The sequence below is a fragment of the Anneissia japonica genome, unplaced genomic scaffold, assembly GCF_011630105.1.
Source record: "Anneissia japonica isolate Jap-2015-1 unplaced genomic scaffold, ASM1163010v1 scaffold287593_len981703_cov172, whole genome shotgun sequence".
Taxonomy (NCBI): Eukaryota; Metazoa; Echinodermata; class Crinoidea; order Comatulida; family Comatulidae; genus Anneissia; species Anneissia japonica.
In genome coordinates, this window is record NW_022726550.1 from 97,038 (window position 1) to 106,166 (window position 9,129).

General features: G+C 32.0%; 1 protein-coding gene across 3 annotated transcripts; it reads left to right on the forward strand.

The window, feature by feature from the left end:
- The first annotated feature begins 115 nt into the window (after positions 1 to 115).
- LOC117113259 (stAR-related lipid transfer protein 5-like) lies at positions 116 to 9,129 on the forward strand. Of its 3 annotated transcripts, none has more exons than XM_033256558.1 (6): positions 116 to 629; positions 1,090 to 1,618; positions 4,573 to 4,622; positions 5,954 to 6,086; positions 6,454 to 6,668; positions 7,504 to 9,129. In XM_033256558.1, exons 2-6 carry the CDS (start codon positions 1,520 to 1,522, stop codon positions 7,649 to 7,651), a joined length of 645 nt encoding a protein of 214 aa, XP_033112449.1. In that variant the 5' UTR covers positions 116 to 629; positions 1,090 to 1,519; the 3' UTR covers positions 7,652 to 9,129. The 3 variants fall into 3 exon arrangements, with proteins under 3 accessions (XP_033112449.1, XP_033112448.1, XP_033112450.1); XM_033256557.1 differs by having other exon boundaries at positions 116 to 557; XM_033256559.1 differs by having other exon boundaries at positions 566 to 695.

Sequence of the window (9,129 nt, forward strand, 5' to 3'; positions counted from 1 at the left end):
TAATAATAATAATAATAATAATAATAATAATAATAATAATAATAATAATAATAATAATAATAAGAATAATAATAATAATAATAATGATAAGGTTTGAAGGTTTGCATGGCGAGTATCAATAACAAATTTATTCAATATTCGGTACACAATCTGTAAAATATATTTTTTGGGATAAAACATATGTTTACACATGATGTAGGGGCCAAAAGGTCGATGATTTTTTTTTTGCATCATTATCATGTGAACACGTGTATATTGTATCCACCATGAAACCTGTCTCTAAAATCTCTTTTTTTTAAAAATCATTTTTAACGCAAAACAATATATCGTAATGCGTTAAAGTTCATTAAAACAATCAGAATCATGTAAAGATGTTAAAAAAACTGGTTGTATAATTCATCATGGAGCTTCCATAATCTAATTAAACCGGGCGGAACAGCCATTGTCGTTTCATGGTCATAATTCACATACACACATGCTCTTCTCCTATTGGATACGAACTGATCGTGCGATGGACGTCTGATACAGTTTACCTCTTCAAAGTTTCTTAATTTTTGGTAAGTGGTACAAACTGTAATTGAGTGCAACATATATCATATATTACTAGTATCGATTACCTAGAGCAGAAGGTATGAAGTTATTGGATTTGATTTTATAGTGAAATCCTAGTTTTCGGCTGACTGAAACTCGTCACTGTAAGTCTCCCGTCAGAAGCGGCGAACCCCCGGGAAATTCGCCGACGATATCGGTTCCCTATCTCAGACTTCATTGCGGGTTGCAGCAGTTAGTTCAAATGCACCGAAACCTAATACATGTGATCTGACATTCTGGAGTTATTCCAATTGGGATTAGTGGTTTATGATAGCAGCATGAGTATTGATTTTGTATCATATGCATATTTATAATCCTTTATTGATTGGAAAAATTATCCCCATAGAACGATAAAAACGTGCGGGTTGAAAATTTACGTTACAGTTTTGCTTATTTGTTGAAATACTACTAGATAAGTTTATCAGTTATAATTCGTTACAAATTCATTGATTATTTAACCGTACTGTACCTTTTTACGACGTCATTTCTCTGTTACAGGCCACTTTTATCTGCGGCATCCTCCAATGTTAAAATACGGATCAATGATTGTGATCTGTGATGCCACGGAACGCAAACGAGTTTTGATGATGTGTTGCATGACGTCATAGTTTAAACTATCGTTTTACATACTGGATGACCGAATAAGAAGAGTGCTGAACTGAGTGTATAGCAGCAAGCATCAGAAGTTGACCGATGATACAGTATAGTAGTAAAAGTATTGCTAAATTTTTAATATATCTTATATTGAACTGATAATTAAATTTGTCTGATTTTTTTTATTGATTAATGATCATTCGATTGGTTCCGAATCGGTGTTTTTAAAAGCGTGCAGGACATCTTATCAAACTGAACATTTTTCTGCTCTGTGAAATCCTCTTGACCTTTGAACGGAAGTCTGAAGAGGGTCGTCGAAGAAAGTAACAATACCATGGAAACCACGATAGATTTTTGTGAGCTTGCAGAGGTTTTATCAAACCGTGTGTTGGAGTATTACCACGAAGAGGATTGGAAACCCCTTAAAGATGAGGTTAGTGTACTAAAAAGAAAACTATACGATTATATAACAAACAATCACACATGATTATGATAGAATTAGAGAATTCACTCCGGATTCCTGATAATGATTAGGCCTACTTAATAATTCCATATTTTATATACATGTATATACAGTAAGTATACATTTGTTTTACATTATAATTTGTTGTTACTTTCCTGCGTCTAATTGGTCAATTTATTTCATTGCCTATTTTACATACACCGTAAGCCTACTAATAGTCTTTATATGTTGTATTCGTTTTCCTATCTGGCATAGCTTAAAGATTTATAACCGAAAGTACTCGCTATATTTTCACACTGACACACACACACACCTGTCTCTTATACACATCTAGATGTGTATAAGAGACAGGTACAATCTCATGATTTTTCATTCCCATCTCCAACTAAATAAACAAAAATAATATTTTCAAGTTATTACAGCAAAAGCAAACAACTGGAACAAAACATCAACAAGCAGGATAGGTCAAACTACCAAGAACTCACTAATCATTAATTCTTTGACAAAAACTTATTGTTCCCATCAGGATTTGAACACAAGTCTCCAGTACCAAGATAGCTAGCAAAGATCTTATAATAACCAGATAGCGTTCTCCGCAGTCTGCGTGTTAAGCTCTGTCTACACTATCAAATTTTGTGTGACAAAAAAGTGTGATATGCCCATATATGGGCATGATGACATCACACCATGACCATATATATATATATCCTATATATATTATCATCAACATCATCATCATCATTATCATCATCAATAACAATACAATAATCACTGCCATCATCTTAGTCATAATACAAATAATAATTATTATCATTATCATTGCTATTATTATTATTATTATTATTGTAAATACTATGTAAATTTTGAATAAATCCTTGAATAAATCAGTATGGAATTATTTAGAAATAAAGGCCTACAAAACCATCATGCGTATAAGTCATCTATTGATTACATGAATCATAATGCCTGAATCATTTGTCCTGGTAACAATCCGGAGAGACACTAGACAATACAAAATGATAATAATCGTTAATCTTGCGATTAAATATCAATGCGTGTTTATCGTTTATACCTGTCACGTTCAACATGGATCGATTTTTAAACAGGTTTAGTAAAATACAATTTTTACAGTCAGAATTATGAGAACTGAAACATTGGTAGTGCCTTTAGAATTATTATGATATTTGTATAGGTTCTAAAACTTCACGTAGGTAACAATGGTAGGTATCATCTTACCCGTATACGCCTATGTAATATGATTCAGTAAAGAATGATGTACAGTATAAATTAAATAATGCGATCCCTCTCTCGATTAACGTTTCAAATTTCTGTTATGTTTATTGATTTTTTTTAATGAAAGCATTGATCGATATCGTCATTTCAAATCCAATAAGCTTGTTTTTTTAAATAAATAAATCATTAAATTAGGAGCATAATACCACATTAAATGTAGCATAGTAAAACAGTAAAATAATAACGATATCTTAATACCTGATATAAACTCTTGTTCCTTTGTTTGGTTATTAGGGTGGGTTAGGCCTACGGTTACTAATCACTTTTCATAAATTAAAAAAGCTCTCCTCAAAACAAATCGTATAAGGTAGGCAATTTAAACTCAGGTATTGTAAAAGAAAATTTAGAAACCTCAAAACAGACAAAATACTAATTTGACTGTCATCTGCAGGCCTATAACTGCGTATGAAGTTTTCTAATGATAAGCCCACTGGGTTACTATTAGAGTAGGGGATCATTATTATAAACTAACTTTTAAGGTGGGTTACTATTATGAGCCTAGGTTACTAATATTATATTGGTTTTCTATTAGACGCTTTACGGTACATCTAATTGTTTGCTTCGTGTCATTGTTGAAAAGTCTATGGCGGATCCATGAAGAATTCGAAATACAGGAAAGAACTTTCACAGACGAATGACCTAGCCAGACCACCTCAGTCTCTCCATGCTGTTGCAATTCATTTTCTTTCTACGGAAAACACATTTTTTGTTGCTTTTTAAAATTTTAGCCAAAGTATAATAGCTATTACAACCGGTTGGCTAAACATGTAAAAAAAGAACAAACATAAAAATTGATACTTGTATTCCTATGAATTTCGTTTTATGAGCAGTTTGAAAATAAGAACTGAATCTACGACCTGATTTGACCTTAGATTCCCTAGCTTTTCTTGTGACTCGACATGTATGTTTCTTCTGTTGTCTATTGGATGGAAATCGCCGAGCCTTTCTATGACGTGGAGTTATCGATTGATTGATTGATTAAATTTTTTCGTAATCAGAGTCATTAAAAAAAAAAAAAAAAAAAAAATAGAGGATTAAAAAAAAAAAAAAAAAAAAGAATAGAGTAAAGAATACAGACAAGATAAATATTGCACAAACATGACCCCAATTACAAGGAAAAGCCGAAAAAAGTAAAAATTATTTCAATTTGGGTCCTTGCATAACATAGAAATATAATTGCACATGTTATCATGATGACAGAAAAACATCAGTTTAAATTAAAAGGCATAAAACAACATAATAACTATATAAAGATTAAAACATTGTTCATCAGTCCAGGCTAGCAGTAAAATACGGCACTTTGAAAATAAGTATTTATTGTAAACTTATACATAATAGTTAAAATTCAAATTCATAAAAAAAAAACTTTTAAAAAGACCACCATGGGCATTGCTCTAAATATGCAGCTTCTAAAAACTGTTTTAAACAAGTTTATATATTAGGGGATCAACCGGTGTTTTATTCCAAGCTTTTAAAGCGTTATGAAAGAAAGTTTTATTTTCGTTTCCTATGATACGGTAGTTGTGCGTGGTGCTACCTCGAGTACAGTGTTGAGGCAATGTTTTTGTTGTGAGGTATTTGAATTTGCTGGATCAAATTAATCGTTAATATTTAAACTATATTTCTTGCAGGATAACATCACGGTCATGTGCAAGAAGTCAAGGGACTTTTCAGGAAATGTGTAAGCTGTCTATTTTATCCTATAATCGCTTATCTTTATATTTATTTCGTTATTTCATTTGTTATATTTATTCGATATACACTGTATTATACTATTGCATGCCCCACAACGGCAATGGTAATGATCACTAAATTTATATACTATAACCAAGAAAATTACAAAATTTATCGTAAAAGTCTAAATATTATTGGTTATGTGTATGAACAACCCTAGAAAATAAAAAGATATATCAAGAAGTACCGCAAGTTTTGAAGGTGTGGATTCGTGTTGACTTTGTGAGAAAAATATCCCAAAATATAAAGGAAGAACACGAAAGACACCAAATCATCTCATAAAAAGTCCGAAAGAAAGTAAATGACAAGACAACGTATACAATCACAGATTTATAGTCGGTAGTAAAAACCGTAACGACCTTGAAAATTGTCAGTTCAAAAATCATGTTTCAAATGTTTGTTATATGTACGTTCGAAGACGTGTTTTCTATGATGTAATAATGGGAATTATTATAGCTTAGCCTCTTAAAAATTTAAGAAATATGACGTGGTGATGAAAGTAATAACTTATACAACTATTGTCACCAAATCGAAAATTAGCTTGTGTGGAGTACCGTGCTCCCCTCATATCCTCTCCTTTACCTCCCTTCTCTTCCTTCTTTTTTTCTTTCTGACATCATGGCATCATGGATCCACCCCTGAACAGTGAAAAAAACATGTTTTTAAATAATTGTTCATATTCAAACTTCGATTTAATGATTTTCTGTTGATGAATCTCAGAAGATTGTCTTATCTTCTAGATAGCAACTATTGTTAGATGTCGTCTATCTCGTATTTTTTAACTATCTTTGTTTTTTTTTTCTTTTCAGATCATTTCCATTCACATAAAATTTAACAATATTTAGTTTGCCAATGTTATTATTAGTTCTTGATTTTGTTTCACAGATCATTATCTCACGTAGATTTGTTTATCACGTATTTGCTCTCTTTTGTTGCTTGTTCTTTGTTTTTTTTTAAATTTCCTCATACTCTATATTATTATAATAAATTGATTGAAAATTAATATAATATGTAAGCTGTCGTGACAAAATGAGTCTTGTGGTAAAAATTGAAAAATGAGGTATTAACATATTTGGATAGATGACTGAATCAGGTTCCTAGCTCGAGTAAATCCGGAGTAAAATCATTTTTAAAAAGTCTCAAAACATACTTCGGAAAAAATAAACGCCACTAAATATAAACAACTATTAAATGTTGTGTTGGTTTTCCTATCAGTTAAAAAAAATCGCTTTAAAAACTATGCCTCAAAATCATTAGATAATGATTCATTTTCCACAGATATCGTGGTGATTGCACAATACCATTAGAACCAGAGAAAGCTCTCTCATATTTTCTGCCACACCCACACGGACGTCGTCAAAAATGGGACTCGAGTGTCGCAGAATGTCAAGTGCTGATCGAGGTAACCAAGGTAAGGGATTGATTAATTCATTGACGGCTTACTGCTGACTGAAAGATCACTTAGTTAGTTAATGATTGATTGATTGATTGATTGATTGTTGGTTGGTAGGTTGATCAGTTAATGGATAGATTGATTATAAATTGATTGAATGATTTATTGATTTTCCCCATGATTTGCCACAGTCCTGAGTTTCTAATATGCAGGCCTACGTACGATGCCTAAATTGGCAATTCTCTTAAAATAAACGACTTAAGAATGAGCAGCAGTAGGGCTGATATCTGTAATTATATTAGTTGTCAAATATGTTATTTTATAATTGATTGTGACAACGGTGTTAAATTTTTGAAAAATTGCTTCCTGGGTTTTTTTTTTATAGGATATAACGATATCAAAAGTTTCAGCAACAAAACTCCTCCAAGGCCTTATTTCTGATCGCGATTTCATCCATCTGGATGTGGTAAAGAGGTTCCCCGAACTCGGCTTCACATGCGTCAACTCTTGTAGCATCGATCACAAAGACTATCCACCTGGTGATGATTATGTGAGAGGAACTACTCATCCTTCAGGATTCTTCCTAAAGAAGCACAATAAGTAAAGCTCTGTCCACGACTATCAAATTAGATTTGACAAAGACATGTGACATGCCATGGTTATGATGACATCACATGACCAAAGCCAGTCTCACACGTTGTGATTTTTCTTACGATAACATGCGCTAACGACACTATAGGGTGAACATGTTCAAGATTCTACGGATGACTATCCGTGTCGTGTCGTACTCTTACACCTTGCCACAACTTCGTTCACCAGACGATTTTAGACTGAGCGATCGTGTAACAGGGCAGCTTGTCGTAAGTTATAATCGTAACGTGTGAGACTGTCTTTGAGCACTTCACCTATACGGTTGTCTCTCCATCTAGGAGTACAAGTAGGTATCTGGTAGGCTCAAACACAAAATGCGCAGATACTAGATCCCCCGGAGAGATGTTCCATGAGTTACAATGACCAGGAGTAATAAATGTAAGGCGCTTAGAAGCCTAGTTGGCATGAAGCGATAAGTCTAACGAGCGCATACAATTAATCCAAATTAATCTAGATTGTTAACTTAATTAACTTTAGTTAATCTAAAATCAAAATTCTTGTGGATTTGTATAAACTATCACATTGATACTCAGGGATCGAATTTCCCCACAGCACCGACAGCCATTGCTGTAGAAAGATTCTTCTACTGCTGTTGAATACTGGCCTATTTCTTAAAACAATTTACAAAGCTTGTTGCTGTAGAAGGAGAATATACATATTGCTGTAGTAAAGCCACAGCCCACAGCAACTATTTGCTCATGGAGCATTTTGAGGAAATTCGAACCCTGATACTGATTATGATTTTTTCATAACGAAATTGATTTTAAGTTTGTTGTTTTTACAGGGATAGATATAAAACGAATTTGACGTATATAGCTCAAGCAGAGGCGAACGGGCGTATACCACGGTACCTGACTGAGGCAGCGACCGGCTCACACATAATTGGTGTGTTTAAGGATATGATCAATGATATAGAAAGCACCAAAGTGTAATGACGTCAATAAAAAAAAAACAAAAAAAAAACTAGGCATCCGTCCAATGCTCGGCACCAATTGTATTCGTTAACTAGAATTGGTTTTGTCAGAAAATAACATTGATGTTGATGAGTAAAAGGTTTTCTTCTCGATATTTACGCCTTGGAATTGTTTACTTGTTGAACTGTTTTTTCCCTATCACCTTCACTATCGTCAAAGATTTACCTGTATTCTATGAGCTAAAACAAAATGAAAAATCCGATTCCATATTTTAATTGACTAATTAGTATATTTAAATAAGTTACTTATATGCTTTAGGAAATTATAGTTAACCAAATTGGCTGGTAATCAACTTGAGGATTTTTGTAGTAAAGTGTGTGAATAAGCGAAAACAGTTTTCTTCGGTCTGTTTCAGGTTGAAGTTAATAACTTATTTGATTTTATATTAGATGTAAGTTCTTTTTCAACGATCTTATTTGAGCATTTTAAATGAGATATTCAAAATTAGAAATGATTTTTTTAGGTTTTTCAGATTCTGCAGCAGTAAATTTTTAGTGGTATAAAATTCAAAACCATTATTACTTTTTTAGAAAATATTTTTTATTATATTGTTATTGCTCTGTTATTTTTAATCATATTATTTTGTCCGCATAGCCTTTATCATAATAAAATTAATATTATCATCAATTTACTTATTCTAATTGTTATTGTTACTATATTATGCCTATCATATTTTAATATTCTGCATACTCTTATTAATGTTCAGTATTAATACTAGTAATATTAATAGTAGATCTAATTATTATGATAAGGGCATCCCTTATTATTATCATCTGTATATAAAGATCGACATCATATTATGGTATCGTTATTACTATAGTCATCATTATTGTTATTACATTTAAATAAGCTTATAATATTTTTAATTATGTTTTATTATTTTAATTGATAAAATATAAATGAATAAACTCAAATTTACAAGTGTACAGTTTATATTTATATAACACTTTTTGTATACTTTAAGCACAACACAGACATTCTTCTATCTACCGATAACCATCATCATTGTGCTGTTTAAGGCCCTAATGTTTACACCCCTGTTATTCAAACTGTTTTGGCTGGGGGCCAAAATTTTAACTTCTGTAAGCGTACAACCCCATTTATAAAGAAACTATATTTTCATCATTACAGTACATTCAATTACAGGATACCTAGGCCTATATCGGAAACGTTGTAAAATTGTATTGTCAATAATATAATGATATTTTTGATTGATTGATTTGCTGGGGGCCAAAATTCTAACCTCTGTTGGCGTGCAAACCCATTTATAAAGAAACTATATTTTCATCATTACTGTACATTAAAGTACAGGCTACCTTTCGGAAGCGTAAAATCGTATTGTCAATATTATGATATTTTTGACTGATAAAAGCAACCATCTTCAGTTTATTTGCACATTACATGTATATTTTACTAATTAAAAGGTCGGTTTGCTA

Coding starts and splice junctions, on each gene's coding strand:
- LOC117113259 (XM_033256558.1), top strand. CDS start 1,520: ATGGAAACCACGATAGATTTTTGTGAGCTTGCAGAGGTTTTATCAAAC. Junction 1,619..4,572: donor GGAAACCCCTTAAAGATGAG/GTTAGTGTACTA, acceptor TATTTCTTGCAG/GATAACATCACGGTCATGTG. Junction 6,669..7,503: donor TTCCTAAAGAAGCACAATAA/GTAAAGCTCTGT, acceptor TTGTTTTTACAG/GGATAGATATAAAACGAATT.